This window comes from Vombatus ursinus, unplaced genomic scaffold (assembly GCF_900497805.2).
Source record: "Vombatus ursinus unplaced genomic scaffold, bare-nosed wombat genome assembly UNPS02014810.1, whole genome shotgun sequence".
NCBI classification, from domain to species: Eukaryota; Metazoa; Chordata; class Mammalia; order Diprotodontia; family Vombatidae; genus Vombatus; species Vombatus ursinus.
This window is the reverse complement of record NW_020954588.1, coordinates 1,583,996-1,607,254: the sequence shown is the minus strand read 5'-3', so window position 1 is coordinate 1,607,254 and position 23,259 is coordinate 1,583,996. Positions and strand designations below refer to the sequence as shown.

At 35.9% G+C, this 23,259-nt stretch overlaps 1 protein-coding gene across 1 annotated transcript in view; it reads right to left on the bottom strand.

The window, feature by feature from the left end:
* NYAP2 (neuronal tyrosine-phosphorylated phosphoinositide-3-kinase adaptor 2) overlaps positions 1–23,259 on the bottom strand; it is a 252,409-nt gene that overhangs the window by 50,042 nt on the left and 179,108 nt on the right. Inside the window, exon 3 of the mRNA XM_027876137.1 lies at positions 10,747–11,844. Coding sequence (XP_027731938.1) covers positions 10,747–11,844 — 1,098 coding nt within the window. The remainder of the gene's footprint in view (positions 1–10,746; positions 11,845–23,259) is intronic.

Sequence of the window (23,259 nt, the reverse complement as noted above, 5' to 3'; positions counted from 1 at the left end):
TGTATGTATGTATGTATGTATGTATGTATGTATGTATGTATGTATGTGTGTATATCACATACATGTGTGCATGCATATACATGCGTACATGCATGTACTATATACACATATGTGTAAATGTATATATGCATACACTGTATGCACACATACACATGTCCACATATACATATATACACATGTATTATATCTGTATATTGTGTTTATACATATCACATGTATATGTGTATGTGTATCTGTATGTATATGTGTGTATGTATGTGAATATGCACATGTATGTGTATGCACAGGTATTGTTTATGTGTGTGATACATATATATGTGTGTACATGCATGTATGTGTATATATGCCCGTATATGGCATGTATATGCACATGCACATATGCTATATATATATATAATGGGTGTGCTATATGTATGTAGGTGTATGTCTATAAATATATATGTATATCTTCTTGCACATAGCTGTTTGCGTATTGTCTCCCACATTAGACTGTGAGCTCCTTGAAAGCAGGGACTGCTTTTTGTCTCTCTTTGGATCTCTGGCATCTGGCACACAGTAACTCTTCATAAATGTTGATTGACTGACTTACTGAAATTCCAATTGGAAAATATCCTTGAGAATTCAACAAATAAATGGTGCAGGAACTAGACTATTATAACAGAAAGAACTGTTGCCCACCATTTCCCAGACAAAATAATGACCTAAAAACATTAAGAGCTTTTTTTTTAATACTGTCACGATACTGAATATTCATATCCTTCAAACTCTAAGGAATGAAAATCTTTCAAAACAGAGATGTAGTGGGGGCCATTAAAATCCTATAAGAACAGGATGAAGTGTACAGCATTCTAGTCATCCAGTCAGTTTTCTGGAGTCATCCTGATGATTGTTTCAGAAGATTAGCTTATATTCAAACACTCTTAATTCAATTGCAAAAAGCAATCTTTTTGTCTGCACAGTAGTTAATCAAGTATTAAATATAAAAGGATAGCATAGTGACTTGTCTTAGGAACATTTCTATTGGAACTACTTTGAATGTAAGACAAGAACAATAAGAAAAAGAATTATACCTGCTATTCATTTAGTACTGAAAAGGTTGCAAAGTACTTTACCTACACTATTTCATTTGAATCTTGGGGCAAACCTATAAAGTGGGAATTACAAGTATTACTGAACCCCTTTTACAGATAAAAAACTGAAGTTTTGAATTGGTCAGTTACTTTTCTTTGTCTGACAGATAGTAATCATAAGAGATAAGATTCAAATGGGTCTTTCTGACTCCAGGAATAGGAAGGGTAACTATAGAGCAAATAACAACACACAGGATAGTAGGCGGGATTTGTTGTTGTTGTTGTTGTTTTGTTTTGTTTTGTTGTTTGTTTGTTTTTTGGCAGGTTCCCATCTAGATTTGATTTCTATGTGGCTGGCCTCCTTTCTCTGTCAGACAATCCTTATCTCTTTTTTCTATTATTGTAGTCTAAAGATTAATAAACTAGAAAAATATAATCCTCTGTAGCCAAAAGATTCACAACCTATACTCTTCAATGGAACTGAATCTTAACCCAAAGAGAAAGCAATATAGAAAAGTGCATTTTTCTTTCCCTGCCATCAGAAAAATATGCCAAGTTCCTGAATTGTGACTTTTGCCCTCCTGGGCTCAGCTTACCCTGGAATGCCCTAAGGGTATGGGAGCTATTTCACCAGAATTTCAAACCTTGAGCTTTGCTCAGTATTTTTCTTCAGAAGTACCATAGATTCAAATGCTTATTTGCCATTCCATAAAGAATAGGAGGTTTAATTAACCTGGCTCCCACCATGTCCTGACAATAACAGGTTGCTTTGAATAAAGAAGCAGGCTGAGTTTCAGAATCAGAAGATCCCTCTTCCATTTATACCAGTGGTTTTATTGTTCTTGTTATTATTGTGGGGGGGGGGGAGAATTAAAAAACAAAAACCATGTGATTTTTTCAATGCTAAGAAACCGAGGGAACTATTTCAAATCCTCTACATAAGACAAGAACATTCTACCTGGAAGTCTGGGCATGCCAACAAACCTGAAGAAACAAGCCTGGATTTATGAAGTTCTTTCTCCTCCAAAGAGCTCAGTGGCTTCATTCAATATCATTTTAGTTTATTTACTGTTTGAGTTCAACAATGCATCACCATTAAACGGACTGAAATTTCTTTTAAAAATGCTGGTCTCTGTTCTTCTCACACATGCATATTTCCACTTCCAAGTAATGGGAGACAATCATTCCTTTATGCTAGAGGTGATGATTATTTAGGTACTACAAAATGGTACACAGTTAAATGCTTTATTGCTATCTTTATTTTTTCTCCCCTTAGATACCTTGAGTGAAATGGGAATTCCTTTAAGTGCACAGCTTAGGGAAGAAGAAACAGCTTCCCTTGTAGCTTCTCTTGTGTTAGACAAATTTGAACATAAAGTTTTCTAAACTAGAGAGGCTAACCTGTAAATGCATATACATGTATTTGTATGTATATGCATGCATGGATTCACCCATATATGTATGAAGGGTTGCTGTTAGGCTCAAATGAGATAATGGATGTAAAGCACTTCGCAAACCTTAAAGTGCTACAGAAATTCCAGTGATTGTTGTTGTTGTTGTTAGTATTATTATTAGCCTATAGGCACCAATCCTCCTGTGTCTGATGATGACTTCAACCTCTCAGAATTCCCCTACATTTCTACTGACTTCAAGCAATGTTTACAGAGCAAAAAAGGTGTGTTTTAGTAAATGTTTAACAACCAGGGTCTCCAGGGGAAAAATGTATGCACATAATTTATTAACACTCTTAAAAAGTCTAGAAAATAAACAGTAATTAATCAAAGCCTTCTTTGTAGTGATAACCAATTTCTGAAGTTACAATGTGCATACTGAAAATTTAACAGGTGATTCTCTCAAGCCACTTGAAGCTAGCCCCAGCATATCCATGTATGTATTCATGCATGCTCATATGCATGTGTGTATGTATGCATGTGTACACGTATGTGGTAAGAGCACTGGATGTGGGAATCAAAAAGACTTGGAGTTCAATTCATTCTCAGACACTTACTAGTTCCATGACCCTGGACAGGTCACCTAAACCTTTGCCTTCTTCTGTCTCCTAAAGTGGGGATAATAATAGCATCTATATTCCACGTTTGTTACACAAATCAAATGAGATAATATTTGTAAGGGACTTTGCAAACCTTAAAGTACTCTAGCAGTGTAAGTCTTACATTATGTGATGGTCAAATTATTCCTGTGCAGATGATCACTTACCAAAACTACTTATATACATGCCTATTCTCTTAGTGGTTGGCCACTAATACTTGCTTTCTCTACCCTTTTTTCTCTTCATCATTCTCTTCCCTTTTGAACTATACACATCAAATAAAGAGTCTCTGATGGTTCCAGCTCATTTTACAGATTAGGAAACTGAAGTAAATAGGGTTAAGTGACTTGCCCAGGGTCACACAGCTAGTTAATGTCTGAGATCAGAATTGAACTCAGGAAGATGAATCCTCCTGAATACAATCACAGTGCTCTATCCACTGGGCCATCTAGCTGCCCGTAATGCAGATAATACTAGCACCTATCTCACAGGGTTATTGTGAGGCCCAAATAAGATAACATATAAAATACTTTGTAACACTTAGCAAACCTCAAAGAACCATATACATTCTATTTTATTATTATTATAATTATCATTTTAATGAATGGAAAAGAAGGTAGGCAAACAAGGTTAAGTGATCTGCCCAGGGTCACACAGCTAGTAAGTGTCTAAGACCAGATTTAAACTCAAGAAGATGAGTCTTCCTGACTTCAGGTCAAGCACTCCACCCACTATGCCACCTAGCTGTCCTTGAAAACCTTAACTTACTCTTTAAATGTTGGCTAACAGCAGCCAGTGAATACAACAATCTTTCTATGGCTTATAAACGTTAGAGACAGGTCTCCATACCTGATTTTCTTGCTCTAAGTCCAGTGTTCTTATTCCTATATCACAGTTATCTCTCAGACAAATTATTGGTCAAAAAGCCTTTTGTTGACTGGTCTTGGAAAGAAACTACCATACAGGAAATTTTTTTCTGAATTTAACTCAATTTAAGAAATACCAAGTGTCTATCATGTATTGTGAGAAGTTTCAGGATGTGTAAGATATGAATGTTTCCTGATCTCAAATGAAACAACGAATAAATTTCAGTCAACAGGCATTTATTAAGCACCTACTGTGTTCCAGGCATTGTGCTAATCACTAGAGATAAGAAAAAAGTCAAGAGACAATTCCGTCTCTCAAGAAGCTCACCTTCTGATGGGGAGATGCCAACAATCATGAACAAACATAACATATAGCGAATAAATTGGAGATAATCAAAATGAGGAAAGCATTTGCATTAAAGGGGACCAGAATAGGCTTGTTGTAAAAGGTGAGATTTTAGCTGGGACTTGAAGGAAGCTGGGAGTTAGAAATGAGGAGGGAGAGCAATCTAGGTATGGATACAACCAATGCAAATGCATGGAATCCAGTAATAGATTCTCTTGCAAGAGAAAGCATGGGGGCCAGTGTCACTGAATTACCAACTATGTGGAGAATAAGATATAAGGTGTAAAATAGCTTAGAAATGTAGGAAGAAATCAAAAAGTTATTTAGGAAGGTCTTTGGAGTTTATTGGATAAAGGGATGACATGTTCAGGCCTTCACTTTAGGATAGCCCCACGAAGGATCCATTGGAGTGGGGAGAAACTTGAGGCAGGGAGATCCACTGACAGGCCATTGCAATAGTACAGGGATGAGATTATAGGAGCCTGAAACAGTGTCAGAGAAGAGAAGAGAGAGTATATAAGAGATATCTCAGAGGTAAAAATCAACAGGATTTGGTGACAAGAGTGAAAAGGAGAACTTTCTGTAAGTTGGGAACTACCATTTCTTTCTTTTCTTGTTTTCATAGCATCCAAACTTCAGTTCCTACTATCTCCTAAACAAGTCAGTCCTATGAGTATTATCTCTAGCATTTTGTTAATGTATAATGATAAAACTTATATTTTAAAAATCATTAATGAAGAATTACTTATCAATGTTAAATTGTGGAACCAAAATTCTATTTCTTGTAACTCAGTAGGATGGTGAGAAAATAAATAGTTGTAAAAAAAGTTGTAAAAAAAAATCCTCTAAGAATCCTTATAAAACAACTCAATTCTCATATATGTTGAAAAAAAAAGTTTCATCATGTCATGAACACAAAGCTCGTTAATGAAGAAAATTGCTGATGAAGTGTATTTTCTTATTATTTTTATTTTATTTATTATTTATTACTATTATAGGATTTATATATTTATTATATTATTAAATATATATTTATATATTATTATTATTATTATTATTATTATTATTATTATTTCTTATATTCTTATGAAGGATCAAACAGCCTAAGAATCTTAACACAGGAGGTAAATGTGTCTGTGTGCATCAATCACAAACAGCTGCTGGCCACAAAAAAAAATGATCAATTATTTATGAAATTATGTCTTCTCCAATGATTCTATTTTGTCATGCCAGGGAGCCCTATTTTTTTAAACTAAATTAATTAATTTAGACAAGATAATGTCATCAAACAAATCAACCAAAGAGTCCTATCAACTTTCAAAATCAAGAAATTTGCTTTCTCTCTCCGTAAAAGGATTGTCTTCCCAAAAAAAAATACCTGCTATAATTTTAAAATAATATTATGTATTTTAATTATATTTTTAAAGAGGTAGCATGGTATAGTTGTTAAAGAACAAGCTTTGGCATCAGGAAGACCATGGTTCAAGCCTGGCTTTTGACACATCTATGTGACCCTGAATGAGAGGGAACTTTTCAGTTTCTCAGGATTGCTGATCTTCATTGATGGAGTGAATTTCCATACCAGGACACCATTATGCTGATTAAATTACAAGTCTGGAGGCCTGGGTTTGGATCCTACTCATTATTTGTATGACCCTACACAATTACTTAATTTTCCCATTCTCAGTTTTCTCATCTGTGCAGGAAAGGGTAGATTTGATCATCTCAAAATGCCCATTTGACTAAATTTCTGCTACTGTGATCTGTGATCCTTGGCAGAAACACAATTTCCTCCACCTTGCAATTCCAGAACTTTACTAACATGATAATGTTTATATGTGTACATGGAATGATGAAAAACACAGCATGAGATGAACAACTTGAGTTGTTCACTTGAGTCAGCAAAGTTTGCTGTGAAAATATAAGAATTTAATCTCCTTGATCAGAAACAAAATTACAGAAGGAAAATACCATTCTGACTCCTCCTACTCAGCTCTTTCACTCATTTTCTCTTGACCAGATATTTTAAAATAAAAAAGAAAGAAAAATAAAAGAATACCTGACCATAATAACAATACAACAGCAGGCAGGATACAGACTATAGATGCCCACTGTCTCTTATGCCTTCAATTATTCATAAATATTCATGTATTTTCAAAAATAACATCAGAATGCCTTGGAAATATTCATTTTAAAAGTAAAGTTTACATAGAAAAATATCTCAAGTTTGAATTTAGAAACAAAGGAAATGATTTATAATCTAGAACTGCTAATTACCTGCCTCTTTTCCTATTGCTTTAACTTTTGGCGACAATCGTAAAGGACAAAAAGCTTGTGAAGTGACTGCATGAGGCACATCTTTGTAACTGTTTAGGAAGTAAGCTGGTGTGAAGTTCACTTGACATGATTTTCTATAAGTAAAATGGGAGTTGGGGAAGGAAGTTTTCTTCCATTTTAGCTCTGGATTGGCAGGATTGATAAATTTGGAGTGTATAGCTATTACCTGTATTTTGTTTGCTTATTCAATACTTGCAAAATATCTGTGACTGACCCAGCAGGAAGTAGGCACTGGGGGATGAAGGAAGAGTATATCATCTCCTGGGCAGCAAAAGATAATTCTCAATTATTTGCAAATGGGTTGATCCTTTGCAGGCATGTGAGATTTTACCAGTCCAGAATGGTCCCAAGCTACCATTACTTGTGCAAAGTCAAAAGTGGAAATGTTCATAGTTTCAGAAGGCTCCCATCTTCTTACTTCTCCATCTAATAGACTCTATATTTCTTTGCTTCATATAATGGAAAATACAAGGGGATTGAAGTAAGATAAATGGATTTAAATCCTAGCATTAATACTTGAGTATATATATATATATATATATGTATATACACATATATGTGTTTGTATATTCATATATGCATATATACACATATGTATGCATACACACACACATATATATGTGTGTGTGTGTGTGTGTGTGTGTGTGTGTATCTATATATGTATCTAGATAGCTAGCTAACTAGCTAGCTATAATGAAATGTTAGGACTAAATGACCTGAGGCCATTCTCAGCTCTATTTTTGTGATCATAAAATGTTATAACCATGGACAAGTCACCTTAGTACAGCTTGAATTTCTTTATCTCTAAAATGGGGATAATAATTACTCTCAAATGCAACTTTTTATAACTTATGGAACTATAGTAATTAGAGTTATTATTAATTCAAAATTAAATGCTAATTGGATATTCATTTACACTCTATTTTTTCTCCATTTCACCTATGAATATAATTTTAATTTTAACTGTAATTTAGTGGTATTCTAGTGCCTCAGAATGTACATCCCTAAACACTATGATTTGGGAATGAGTAGAAAATCAAGTACAAAGATTGGTAAAGGTTAAAAAAGAAAAAAAAAAACAGATTCCAATTGACTTTTTCATCTCTTTGCCTCTTCAGAAGAGAAGAATGTTCTTTTATGGAGTCAATGAGATAAGGCAGTGAAGTGCCAAGCTCCAAAGAATCTGACAGATGGATTTTTCTTGAAATAATTTCATTAGCTCAACATTTCTCATCCATACACATTTTCCAGTTACTGGGCACAATTGCCAGCTGGGACTGTCAAAGGCCTGCTCTTGAAGTGCATAGGTAAGCAAGCAAACAACCCCCCCAAAAAATAGCATCTTAATTGTAGAGATGATAGCAACTCTAGGACAAAAAAACACAAACTGATGATCATGAGTAAAATCCACATGATATCAATTTTTAAGTAAATTGTAGATTTTAAGTGGTTTGCATACACATTTTCTTTAGCTCCATCTCACTACTTAAATTGTGTCAATACAACACCAGGGAAATGAATGAAGAGTGAAAAAATATTCAACCAATTATGCAAATGTATGGCATTATTAGAAAACACATTTGGAAACTGGTTTTACACTATGTATTCTCATAGATCACGTAGTACCATTTTTTGACCAAATTGTATTTTCCATCACCCTGATTTCCTCTGCTTATATTTTGTAGTACCACTTTTTTTAAAAATGAAAATACAGCTCCATCCTGTAATTGTTCGCAATTTTCATCTGTATCTTATCTGAACAGAAACCCTTTTTTTGGGGGGGCTTACTGAGAGTAATCCCTTAGGATTAAATCAGTGCTATAAATGTTGAAGTAAAGTAGGATTAGATCTATCACTGGTCTTTTTTCTGACCACTCTTTGCTGCTGAATTCTTCTTAGTACAAAAAGCATAGGATTTGGAAAGTAAGAAAACAAAACAAAAACCTTGGAGATCATCCAGGGTCTAGACCAACATCATAATTTTACAGATGAGGAAAATGAGACTTAGTGACTTACCAAAGATCTCATATGTAGTGACTACCAAAACCAGGTAAAACCAAGAGTTCCTGATTCTTAAGTCAGTGTTCTTTCCTTTACTGCCTTCCTGTTTTCTTTATGGATTCTGGACATAACTTTATAAATCAACAAACATTTATTAAGTCCTTACTATGTTCTGTGCACTGGAAGTACAAATATCAGCATAAAATAAGAGAATTCCTGCCCTCAAGGTGCTTACATTCTAAGAAGGGAAGACAACACAGTAAAGGAAATTGAAAGGGGGTGGTGGGAGGAGATGAAAGTTATCTGGCACAAAGCATTGTAGGAAACCTTTGGAGAGAGTCAGGAGTGTAGCCTGGAAAGGAAGGAAGACATAGTTCATCCGGGCCTCCTCTTCTAAATGTTGGTTATGAGAACAGTCAAATAGAGGGAGTAGGGAAGAAAACAAAGGGCATTTCCAATGTGCAAAGCCCAGAGGTGAAGTGAGCTTCCAGAGTGAAGTGGGTTCTGGGCCACTGTAGAAAAATACAGAGAGTCAAGACTATAGTAATATATTATCTTTGTGAAGGTGGAATATAAGGTGGATTAAAATGATCAATTGAAGATGACATTTCAGTATGTAAAGGACAGTAACAGAGACAGTGAGGTAGGTATAAGTTCTAAATTTCCTTAAGTTGAGATTAAACCTAAAGACTTCAATCTGTGAAAGGGGTAATACCTTATGTCATACTCTTTTTTTTTCCTCTGCTCATTGTATCTTCTAATTTCATCAAGTAGGCTGGGGAATCTAAATTGACCAGGGATTCCCTGATCAACCTCCCAATACATCTCCAATATTTCCTTCATTCAGTTATTTCTGGTGTGACAAATAATTGCAATTTTTTTTCTTACCACATAGAAAAAGGGAGAGAGATTGACTGAACCTGTGATTTCATTGACACAGGGAACTCCCAGATAAGGAAAAATAAGTTTCAATGCTTCAAATTTCAAATTTTAAAAGAAAGAGAAGGAACACTTTCCTCATATGATTTAGTGGGAATTTGGGATATGGAATGGGACATGTAATCTACTAGTATAGGTGAAGTAAGCCCATCTATTAATGAAAGTTCTCCCCTTCTCTGCACTTTATCATCTTAGCTTCTTGTGGCACCAAAAGGCTAAATGACATGCCCAGAGCGACAAGTCAGGATAACATGCATTATTATCTTTCAAATAGTTGGACTTTATTTTTGTAAACAGTACTAATGAGAATCTTTTTTGTTTTTCTGATTAAGATTTTATGGGTAATAGATATAGGAGGAAATATAAGCAATGCAAAAACAAAATGTACCAAACATTTAAGACAAATTAACATGAGAAGTTATACAACATTTTTCCCCACAAGAAAAGTGTTTTAAATAAACAGTTACATATTCGAAGCTTCAAGGAGACTTTTTTATAGGTAAAGAAAATATCTTTAAGGTTGCTTCTTGATGCTTTCAGGAAGAAATGCACCATTTCAATGGAGAGTTGGACAACAGATACAAACGCTGATCTCTATGCTAGATTGAGAGGCTTTGTTGATGAGTTGATAATTAGAATGGATACACAAGAAAGAAAGTAAAATGCCATAGAAAGCAGTTAGGAATGGATTGTAATTATTTTAGTTGGTAGTTTTTTGCCAAGTAAATTTAATATTCTTTAATTTCTAACTTCAAAACATTGAAAAAGAGAAAATTCCTTTTTATGTGATGTTGAAGCAATGATAGTATACAAAGTCATTGCTTTATAAATATTATTTCATTTGATCTTCACAACAACTCTGAAAGATGAGTGCTATTGTTATCTCCATTTTACATATGAGGAAACTGAGGCAGAAAGTGATTAAGTGACTTGTCCAAGGTCACCCAGCTAGTAAATTTCTGAGGTCATATTTGAACTTATATCTTCCTGACTCTGAGTCCAGCACTCTATCCACCATACTACTGTGATAAGGCTAAAACCCAATTTTATATTTATTTGCAAATATTGGATTTAATTTGAAAAAAGAAAAATCTAATGCTGACTCAAATTGTATTTAGAACAAAAAAGAAAACTTACTCTCTGCAGGTTCTTTTGATCTTCTTCCACTGGAGGACTTCCTCAGCAAGCTTCGTCCTGAGGTAAAGAGGCTGGTGAGCTCTTCTAAAGGACTTGTGGGCGTTCTGGAGCGGGAGCCACTCTGAGATGACCCATAGGTACTGACAGAGGCATTTACCATCTTCCCTCCTTCCTGTAATGTGTTTCTGGCTGTAGCATGAGGCACTGATGGAGAACTTATTGAGATGCTTCCTGAATGTAAAGATTCATAGGGTGGTGGTCTTTTGAGGCTTAAGGGAGTAAGTGATCTCCCCATACTAACAGGAGAAGGTGAAGCAGAATGACTTTTAGGGTATCCATGTGGAGATGGTGTTCTATATAAAGTGGAAGGATGGGGAGGTGACGAAGAATGAACAGAAGAGGAAGAAGAAGAGGGTCCATGAGCTATTGTCTGGTCTTTCTCTGATTTGGGATGACCAGAGCTATGAGATGGCAGTGACGATGGAGAAGCTCCAGCCTGCTGTTTGATGTAAGACACATTTTCCAACACAGGAAGCTTTGTGACCTCAAGAGGAGTTAGAGGTGACTCATCAGAATTGGGGGAACACTGGACAGGTGCTGGAGGGAACACCAGCAGTGGGGGTCTATGAGAGAGTAAGTTTGGAAAGGGAGGGGGGATATCACAAAGCAAACCCTTTGGAGTACATGGCACTGAGGACTTGGTGAGGTCCAAGTCAGGCACTGTGGGCGTAGCACACTGAGAAGAGCAGCTGTGATGGTCCATTTCACATTTTGACTCTTGGCCAACGTCATCAAAAATAGGATATTTCATTTCCTCATAAACTGCCTCACTTTGGTCATCTTCCTCTTTCTTGAAGTCTCTTAAAATATTCCCCACCATTTCAATGTACACAGGTTCCTCTTCCTCAGCATCTAGAGCAGGACTGCTCACCTGTGATAAGGAGGTGTCCCGTGTCAGCGAAGTCTTTGTAGGCCCATGCTTTTTAATATAGGTTTCATCAAAAGATGTGCTTAGCTGGGTGTTTGGGTTTCGCTTAGGTTTAGGAGGAGGAATCTTCTTGGAATATTCATCACTGTGGGGTCTGGGTTTGGCTGGTCCTACAATTAAAAGAGAAGATGAGTACATCAGGAAAAGGTTTTGTTTGGTTGTTGTTTTTTAGAATGGACTTGGGATCATTTTGAAAAAATATCATTTATTGAAGGAAGGGATATGGTGACATAAATACATTAACCCCCATCAAAAAAAACAAATCCCAAAACACTTTCTATATTTAGTTGAAACCTATTGATGAGCTATTGTAATACTTATCTTCAAAATAATTTTTAATGAGCCACTGATGAATACTTTAAACTGAAGAAATATTTGTCTGCCTTTGAAATTACAAATTGAGACATTCACATGAAACACCAATGGATAAAAGCAGTCACAAATTCCATAAAAAATTAACCTTCAAAGATTAAACAAGAAAGAAACTCATGAAAATTTCATGGATTCAATTGGTATGAATGGTCCAAGGATCTCATTAAATGGTGAGGTTTTTCCGTTTAATGACATGAATGTACCAAATGATCACATCTTGTATTTAAAGAAAATTCTTAGCCTGCTATTCTTAATCTAAACTTCTGTTCATATAAATAGCCTCTGTACCAAATGGCCCATTGCTTCATGTGGAAATTGACAGTTTCCTAGATCTGAAATTCCCATAAGATCAATGTTGATGTTTAAATCTCCATATAGATGTCAATTACACTGAATGCAATGGTCGGTGTTTGATATTGGTCTATATCAAAACTCTATCTTTCACAAGATTTCTTAGATCTGTTGTGTAGACATATGGAAATCTCCAGCAAGTTTCAAATAGCAGATTTCTATTTTATACCTTTGAAGTTTTAAAAGCATTTTTTATACCTTTGACTTTTCTAACAACCCTATGAAATAGATGCCATCAATACCCTCATTTTACAAAAAAAAAAAAAACTCTATGTCCTAAAGGTTAAGTGACTCACCCAGGGTCTTCCAGTTTTTAAGTATCTAAGATACTAAGATTCTCCTACCTTGTGCCACAGATCTTCCAAATTCAAAACTCAGTACTTTCTATGTCACAGTGCCAACCCTCAAAATGCTCTGAGGGCAACAAGAACACTTCACTGAGGTTTGAAAAATTTTTCTGTAGAGATAGTTAGCCACATATCACATCCCAGATGGAATACCGCATTTTGACAGTACATAAACTTAGGTCCCCAAGCTATAGGGTGGATTGGGCAAGTAGTATCATTTAAGACTAAAATAATTTGCTTAGTGCTTATGCAAGTAACTGGCATCTTGTTTTATTTTATCATCTCATTGTGCTGACATATGATTAGGCTGATTATCATTATTGTTTACAGCTTGGCAGAATATATTTTGTTCATCATGGGTGAGGTAGTAGCAGTGGGAATTTTCACTCTACTGCTTACATGTAGGAGGCAATGAGCAAAAAACTTATCTGTAATTTATGACTTCAAAGGCATGGTGGCTTTGGCACAAGGTAGGAGAATTCCCTCAAACTAACTGGGAGGCAGTTTTAACATGGAATTCTTCTTACACTGGTGGGTCTTCAAGAACCACCTTATCAAAGGGGAGAAAAGGGATGAATAATATACAGTGCAGGGCTTCTTAACCTTTTTTTGTGTCATGGACCCCATTGGCAGACTGGTAAAGCTGATGGATCCTATCTAAAATTGTTTTAAAATGCATAATATAAATATAATAATATAAATAATAATATAATAATATAAATAACAAATATAAATATAAAATATAAATAAAATGCATAAAACAAGATACATAAAATTATAAAAAAACTAAAGTTTTCAAAATCCAGTGACCAGAATATTAAAAACTAAACCAGTTTGCAGATCCCAAGTTTAGAAAGTGCAACATAGAACAAAAGAACTAGACTCATAAACAGGACTGATATTTCCAAACTCATCTCCCATCCTTACCAGTTGTGTAACTAGGAGAAAGTCATTTAACTTCTCTGAATGTCTCAGTTCCCTAATCTGTAAAGTGGGTATAACGGTTGTTTCTATCTCAAAGTTTTTATTACACCCAAATGAGATAAAGTATATAAAACGCTTTGCAACTTAAGGTGCTATAAAATATCAGGTATGATTGGGAAGCAGTTCCAGTCAACCAATTCTCAATTTTAAAGAACTAGATCTTACTCAGAAAGTTGCCAAGTCTGGCCAAGGGCAGTTCCAACAGGTAGTTATTAAGTGTTGGATATATCCTGACCTTGGGCTAGGGCACGGGGTGGGGAACCTGAGGTCTTGAAGCCATATGTAGCCTTCTAGGTTCTTAGGTGTGGCCTTCTGACTGAGTTCAAGTTTTACAGAACACATCCTTTTATTAAGGGGATTCGTTCTGTGAAGTTTGGATTCAGTCAAAGGGCCACACTTGAGGACCTAGAGGGCCACATGTGGCCTCAAGGCCTCAGGTTCCCTACTCCTGAGCTAGGCACTAGGAATACAGGTACAAAGAATGAAGCAATGGCCCAGGGTTTAGATTTGTTAAATCTACTAATTTGTACATGGCTTCACACTAACCTGTTACACTTCAAACGCACTATTTCAAATTAGCAGAAAAAAAATTAATGAGTAGAAAATAATGAATAAGTGTCTCCTACCAATACTGTGACAGTTTCTCAGAGCTGAAATGAAGGGTGAGGGACATGTGATCTACTCTTTTGCTTCGGTTATCCTGAGAACTTCCACCAGAAAATCAGAGCCCATACAGGGGACGGGGTGAAGGAAATGACCACTTTCTCCCACGAGAACCATAATTAACAACTTCTGTGCCTAAGCTAAGCTCATCTCATCCTAGAACAAGTGGCCCAAAAATCTGCTCTCGTATCAATTGAGATTGAAGGGGAACAGAGACTCTGAGAAGCTAGGCAGCTGCGTCTAGGGAAAACAAGGCCAGGGAGGAGGGAGGAGGATGAAGCTGAGGAGGAGCCTACCTGAGGCATGGCAGCAAGGGCAATGGCACCTTCCTATTAAAAACTCTTGCTGAGTAGATACTCAGCTCGCTTAATAGATTCATAGATCGAGTGTTTAGATCACAGATCTTAGAGCTTGAATTGGTCTAATCCCTCGTTTTATAGATAGGAAAACAGAAGTCCAGGAGAATAAATGACATCAGGTCATATAATACTCATTTCTGTGCAACTGTAGGACTGAAAGTGATGACACTGGGCTCTTCTCTATGTTAGAGCCCTTGGACAACACCCTACCACCCTAGCTGCCGTTCTCTAGTTCTTATTTCCTTCCTCACCCTCTCTTAATTCTAGTGCCATTCCTCTAGTTAATCATTTCCTATTTATCCTGTACGTGGACTACTTTGTATGTATTTGTTAGCACGTTGTCTTTCCCACTAGAGTGCAAGCACCTTTGAGGACAGGGACTGTCTTTTGCCTCTTTTTGTATCCCCAGTGTTTAGTGCAGCATCTGGCACATCCTCGGCCCTCAATAATTGATTGATTGATAAAAATAATTCCCTCAATGAAAGGCTACTAACCATGTGACTGCATCTGCCTTAGGAAGTTCAGAGTGAGGCCAAAGGGCCCTACAATCTGGCAGCATTATTCACCAGGTGGTTGGCTGATTCTCTCTTTTTTCCCAAAGATATTTTCCTTTGTTAGAGGCAGAAAACCAAATCAGGGAATGATTGACTAAAGCAGGCTCTTTGTTCTAAAGTATTTCAACATATTGAGCTATAGTACCAATTAGCCAGCTTATTTTTTTAATTTAATTTAATTTTTAATTTGTGGAATAAAACAAGCATTTCCATAACATAGCTCAATAAAAAAAAGATGACTGTAAATCTACTATGCACAACTTGCTATTCCTTTCAAATATCCAACAAAATTATCATGTACATTTCTTTTTTTTCTTTTTTTCTTCCCTTCCTGGCCCTTATTTATATTTGTTTCTTTAGTATTTAGCACATAGTAAAGGCTTATTATATGCTTTATACATCCATCAGTCTGAGGGTATAATTTCAGTTTTTTCACTCATGTAGATGAAATGTGACATTGAACAAAAATTATAATGCAAATTCTAATCAACCTAGTACATTAGGCCAAGTGTCAGTGTCTGAGTACCCAATATCAAATCAGACATTTACTAGCAGTATAACTTTGAACTAGTTGCTTAAAGTATCTATCAGGGCCTAAGTTTCTTCCCCTCTGAAATAAGTGCCTTGTATCAAATTTTGGTTGTGGTTGCTTCCAGCTCTAAAGCTAAAGTCCTATGCCGAAAATAACCAAATATTCATCAGATCACCATGAAAATAGTCATCCTAGGCAAATGACAGGAAAATGCCTGAATTCAGTATGATTTATTGGCACTGGATTTTTTAAAAGAAATTTGCTATTTTAGAATCTGCACAAACCCTACCAAATTTTTTTACCTAGTCCATCTTGACTGTTCAAAATTTGAGACCTGAGAACAATTCTCTTATCTAACTAAAGTGGTAATAACATGACTGATATGGTACAACTAGATTTTTTTCCCAGGTGACCTACTTCGTCAAAGGACCTTGCTCTGAAGGCGCAAGATTTACCTGTTTGATAAATCAACATCCTGTTATCATCCTACCCTGCTCGGTATCAAAGTATTATGTATGACAAACCCATAGTTATGTGAAATTCAGTTCAGTTTTCAACTATGCCTCAATTTACCAAATAATTCATTTTCCTTTATCTATACAAAGAAATATATCAACATTGATATTAGTTAATAATCATACCATATTTGACTCTATTTTTCGGTTTTTATTTTATGAAATGAGGAGGGAGGTGTAACTTCTATAGTTGTATAAGATTATATTGAGCTCAGTCCTCTGTTCAGTGATAGAAGGTGGAATAAGGACAAGTATCCATTCATAACATGGTACTTTTCCACACTCAATATAGAGAAAGCATATTATCCATGCATTTGATTGATTCTGCCCGGCTTCTCAGTTGCCACTGTTAAAAATGGCAACGTTAAAAAAATCATTGCGAGTCTCAATATTTAACAGAATATAACTACACTAATGATGATTTTATTGTTCTTGGATGAATTTTCAATTCTAACGAATAAACCCAAAGATAGATGCAATCATTTCAGTTCAGCCCCAGAACACAAATTTTCGAGCTTAAAATAGCATAATGACAGTGCCACTGAATAAGCAGAATGTGACATTTTGGAAATGAGATCTCTGAGCACAAAGGTTATGCATTGCTTTCAGACACGCCTAGATAATCTGTCTTTCACAGTTAATTTTGGAAATTCCGCATGCTGCTTGTCAAGCTATCTTGGAATCTTTCTTCTTATTTAAAAGAAAGAATGAATATGAGAATACAACTTTAGCATTTCTCTGTATTCCTGACCCAGCAGCTAACAAAAGAGAGACAATAATAAAAAAAAAAAAAATCCATGAGGTTGGCATTTTTAACATACTTCTCTATTTATATCTTAGTTTGAGAAAATGCAAAAGCTACTTCCAATTCTGTGTTATTACATGCTTTTTAAGTAAGTAAACATACTGAATTTCAAGATTCATTTTTATGTATTGAGTCAAGTAGACTTCATTTTGAAGTATTTTTTAGATAAAGGGACCCCAGTAAGGGAGTCTCTAGTTTGAAAATCCTTTTGTTAATACTATGAACTTAGCAAACAAAATCATTGGGAGTTGTAAATAAGTTGTTTCCTCTGAAAATCTAAGCAACATTGCTTGATTTGGAGTCAAGAGGACTTGTGTTCAAATCCTATCTGATACTAGCTGGATTAAAACCTCATTAAAACAATGAAATCTACTATCAATAAGAGAAGAGGTAAAAATCTCACGAGAGAGAGAGTAGTCTCAGTTGTTTTGACATGGTTGGGGGCAGAAAGTTGGTAACATATAATGCAAAACTGCATTAAGTAAGGAAGCACCATGATATGGTGAGAAAAGTTTAAGATTTGGAATCCGCAGACCTGGGTTCAAATGCTGCCTCTGACGTTTGCAATCTGTGTAAATATGGACAAACTATGTAACTGCTATGAGCCTCAGATAATTCACTAGGATATCTTTTAAGTTACAGGCAGATAGCAATTTATGTTAAGTGCTTATGCTCAAGAAAACACAGATCCTTGACCTACCTATATATTTGCATAAAAAATAATTAAAAGATGAAAGAGGAAAAATGTCTACATTGCATAGTACTTGTCTTGCCTAGAAAGTGAGAGACATTTCCCACTTCCAGAATAATGGTGCTCACGATATCTCTCCTTTTGCTACCCACTCTTCCAGAGGTTAGAGTTATATTTTTATTTTTCTCAGTCACAAGTGGTGTGACATATTCTTCAAGATTGTTATTTTCTTTATTTATTAATAGAGAAAATAAGACTGTAGAATTACTGAAGAAGTCCTTTCCAGCCTGGACCTCTTATGATATTTTTGATGGCATGGCCTTTTTGTCTACTGTCCTGAAGGCAGGCTTCAATCTGTCTGAATCTCAATCATATTGCAAACCAGAGTCTACCTGAAATGGCCTCCTTGTCACCTGTGCCTCACAGATTCTCTAACTTCCTTCAGAACATACCTGTAGTGCCTGTCACTTTCTCTTCAAGGCCTTTTTCTGACCTCTCTGAAGCCCCCTCCCTATTATGAGTCATCTCTCTATCTTAAAACTATTTTTTATTAATTGGATATTGACTTATATGTGCACATGATGTATATCCCAGTAGATAAAAAAGCTTCTTGAGGATAGAAATTGTGTTTTGTCTTTATATCACCAGAAAAGTGGCTTAAATTGTTGTAGGCATTTGATAAGTGTTTATTTGAATTGAAAGGTAGAAATGAATAAATTAGCCCAGTTCTCATAGAGAATGGGAGAATGGTTTTTGACAAACCCCTGTTTTGTGGAGTGCTTAATTTATTTCTAACTACATCAGAATAGAGCTAAGCTCTAGGGAAAGAGGGCCTTCATGTTTATTAGTATTTATCAGCAAGGCATCTACCTCCTCTAGCTTCAAAGAAAAAACATACCGTCACTCTCAGAAGATGTCTTAGTATGTCACACACATGCTATAGAAATCAAAGAAACTAATTATTGAAGTATATCAAGAATTTACCCTTTCACTCAAAACCTAAATATTTAGGTATACATGCAAACACACACACACACACACACACACACACACACACACACACACACATATACATGGGGATAATTCATTAAAGTACATCTCTCCAGGATTCCAACGCTAAGTTCAAGCCTAGAAAGTGTGAGTGATGTGGTAGCAAATAGACCTGTCTACACTAAATAAAGAGAAGAGAAAGATGTAGCAGGCTTCAGGCTGACATTTAGGATGAAGAGAGACATAGTGCATAGCATTGCTCCAGCTGAAATACTTGTGCACACAGAACGCCGACATTGTGAAGTACTCAGTTACAGCGGCATCATAGCCCATTTGTCAGCATGGTACAGTGGCAAAATATCCTGGCTGTGGAGTTAGAGGACCTGAATTAAATCCTAGCTATCATGCTTACTACTGCTTGGACCTTGGCACATCTTTTAACCTCTTGGATTTCTGTTTCCTCATCCGTAAAATGGAATAGGACTGGGGAGCAGGAGGTGTGTATATATTTGTGTGTGTGTGTGTGTGTGTGTGTGTGTGTGTGTGTCTTTAAGGTTCCTTCCAGATCTAAAAATGATCTGTAATTTTAATTTAAGTTTATTACACCTTTGCCTCCTAGAATGATGTAGATGGAAGTCATTGAAAGGGGCCTAAGAAATGCAAAAGCCACTAAGGCCCATCATTCTATTGCTGCTCTCTATGATGGATCTATAACACTCTAGAGGTGCTCAGTGCATTTTAGGCTCTTGTAAATGAAAGCATCCTCCAACTTCACTACTTGGATTGTAGGGTTATACAGAGACTCAAGAAGATCCTGGAATCAAATTCCAGGATTTGAGTGGAACAGGGTTACTGAGACCTTGAACAAATTTTCTTGAATTCCTGTTTGTCAATGCAATAATACCCTTAAGAGCCACAGAGGTTCCTAGAACATTTCTGAATAGAGAATAAGTTAATTTGTTTTGTATGTCCTGTTTTACACTAAGGGGATGGATAATAATAGTGTAAGTTTATTGTTATAGGGAATTTCCCAGATGAGGAAGGCTGGCATTTTCTCTTCGGTTTATAGGGTTATAGAGAGTTCCCTAATGTAGAAGAGAAAATCTAGCTGAAGAAAATCCCCATTCCCCATTCAAACAATGATCTTCCTAATGAAACACTATGATTCCAACAATGAAGGAAGGCAAATCAAACCTTCAACTTTTACTAACTGTGCTATCATAGGCAACTTACTTAACCTCTTTATGCATAGGTTTACTTATCTATAGCCTATGATACCTCCCTTACAGGGTAGATATCAGTCTCAGGAGAGTAATGTGGGGAAATTGTTATGTAATGTATCTTCAGTCTTTTTTTTTGTCATGTCCAACTCTTCATGACCCCATTTAGGGTTTTCTTGGCAAAGATACTAGAGTGGTTTTCCATTTCCTTTTCTAGCTCATTTTACAGGTAAGGAAACTGAGGTAAACAGGATTAAGTGACTTGCTTACAGTTGCATAGCTAGTAAGTGTTTGAGTCCAGATTTGAACTAATAAGATGAGTCTTCCTGACTCCAGGCCCAGTAATCTATCCACTGCACCATCTAGCTTCCTATATAAATACACACACTCACACACACAGAGACTCATACACACAGAACCATAAAGGATGAAATTGGAATGGAAATAATTTTATTATCTTTTCTTTGTCCTTTATATGACTTTTCTTCTCTTTTTTTCTTTTTCTTTTTTGCTTTCTCTCTGTTACTCAGACTGAATATTGTTTTATAGATATCATGCTGGTTGTAAAAAACAGAATAAGTGGATCCTTTACTGAGTAGTTCCTATAGAGTGATATCTCTATTAATGATGCCATAAAAGAATAAAATGTTCACATCTGTCACATTACATATGTGTGCAAGAATTTGATGGATCTTTGGAGACATCAGAAACAAAACCATTATGTATTCAAAGGAACACTGGGCTTGAAATTAGAAGACCTATCTATATTCTCATTATTTCTGGACATTTACGTAACATCAGTTTTCTCATTGTTCTGGTACCTCTGCCACCGATTGGCAGGGTGACCTTGGGCCAATCACTTGACCGCTCAACGCTCTAGGCAATTTACTAAGATTATAAACTGAAGAGAAAGAGTCAAATTGAATTGGTAGAGAGTGTTGCCTCACCCTGGGAGCTCCCGAAAGAGATGAAAACATAAATTCTGTGTCAATCCTGAAAATGCAGATTACAAAACTTCTGCTACCTATTTCACAGAGTTGTTAAGTGATGATATACTAACTCAAGCAATGCTTTCATATTTGGAACCATGGACTGAAAGGTAGAGGAGTGCTTTAGAGGCATCTAGATAAAACATCTGCCTCAGATTATTTATCAGGTGAGTGACCTTGGGCAAGTCACAAAATCTCAGTCTCCCCATCTGTAACATGAAAGGGCATTTGGCATCAAAGCTCCCTTCCAGGTCTCTAGCTATGATCCTATGATCTAGTACCACCACCACCCCTTACTTTGAAGATGAGAAATGTGTCTTAATAAGATTAAGTTACTTGTTCAAGGTCACACAGGAAATAGATTGCAAAAGACTTTTAAATCCAAGACTAGAGATCTTTTTTGTTTTTTTGTTTGTTTGTTTGTTTTTGCATCTCACCACTTCCTGTATATATTCTTTTTATTTTATATGTGAATAAACTGTCAGGTAAAAAACAAACAAACAAACAAACAAACAAACCAAAAATCCCCACACTTTCATCAAAAAGGAGAAGCAGAAAAATAACCAAGAAATTTGATTCCACCAACCAGACTTCATAACCTCTGAAGAAGGGGAAAGATGCATCATTTCCTTCAGGCCTTTAAAAAGTAAATTTATGAGAAAAATCTATGTATATCATCATATATCAGGACAATCTTTCATTTCCTGAAGGCCCTTTCTTTGTCATTATAATCTTAATAAAGTAAGGCATCTGAAACAATATCATAGAAAGAAGGAAGAGAAAGAGAAAAACCGGATCTAAAAATAGCCTCCAGATAGACCTGGAGCCATCTAATCTGTGAATGTTAAGAGGAAACCTGTATTTGCTGATCTATTGGCATTGGGGTTTGTATAGCAATGTCTGAGACTAGTGAAAGCTCCCAAGGGGAGTAGGAAATGGGTAGCAAGACTAAATTGATGTACCCAAGTACAAAATTCTCAGTTGGATTCTACAAAATTATAAGCCAGCACTTTTGGAGGGAATAACTCTAATATATATTTGCCAGAAGTGATGTCTTAAGACCATCTTAAGACTGAAAAATTTTTTTGGAGGGAACAATAATTGATATTCTAAAACCAAGATTTTTTTTTCTATACTAGGGGGAATTTGAGTGTTAGCATGTGGTCAATCAAGACTAACTACTAAATTCTCAGGTGGATGCATAGTGATCCCTTTAACTATTTTTACAAGAGAAAATGAATGGGGATTTTTTTCTCTTTTTTGGGTGGTCTGGCTCTGTGATTTCATTAGTATAAGGAATTACCAACAAGGAAAAGAAATCTTTACCAAGGCATATGAGCGCCTCTTGTTGACTTGCCCTGACTTGGTCTGTCTGCAATGTCAAGTATTACAGAGATGCGTGGGTCACAAACAGTAAATGATTTGGCTCAGGCTTGGGTAGATATTATGGGCCATGGGCAAGATTTGGCTCTAGGGCTTCTTGATGCTGAGGATAACTCTATTTTCCCTCTGCCAGACAGCTTCTTTGGGGGAATGTTACTTGGTTTTTTGGGTTTTTGTTATTGTTTGTTATTTGTTGTTGTTTTGGTTTGGTTTTTAACTTCCATTAGAAGTTCCAAAATGGCACTACATATAGAGGTTGTCAAAGCTTAAAACTACACCAAGACTCCCTGTAATTCTTTGACAACGTGGAAACTTCCTTTAACAACAAAGATTGACAGTGGATGGAGCACTGGCCCTGGAGTCAGGACAACCTGAGTTCAGATCCCCCCATTGTGACTCTGGGCAAGTCACTTAACCTTGATTGCCTAAAAAAAAAAAAAAAATAGAGAGATCAGCAAGTCATCTGGAATGTAGTTACCAAGGTCTTTGTTTCAAAGCTGGCTCACTATACACTGTACTATATTATTTCTAATACATTTCAGTACTATATTATTTGTTCCTATATCATTTTCTACTGTTTCCATAAGTAATGGTGAAATCATTGCTCAGTCAGGAGACCTGTGTTCAAGTCCCAGATCTAACTTCTGTGATCCTAATCATTATTTAACATTTCTGAGTTGCTTTTCCCATTTGTCAAATGGAGATGATACAACTTATGCTATCTCACATAGCTACAGAGAATAAAAAACTCTAGATATTGTAATGTGTAA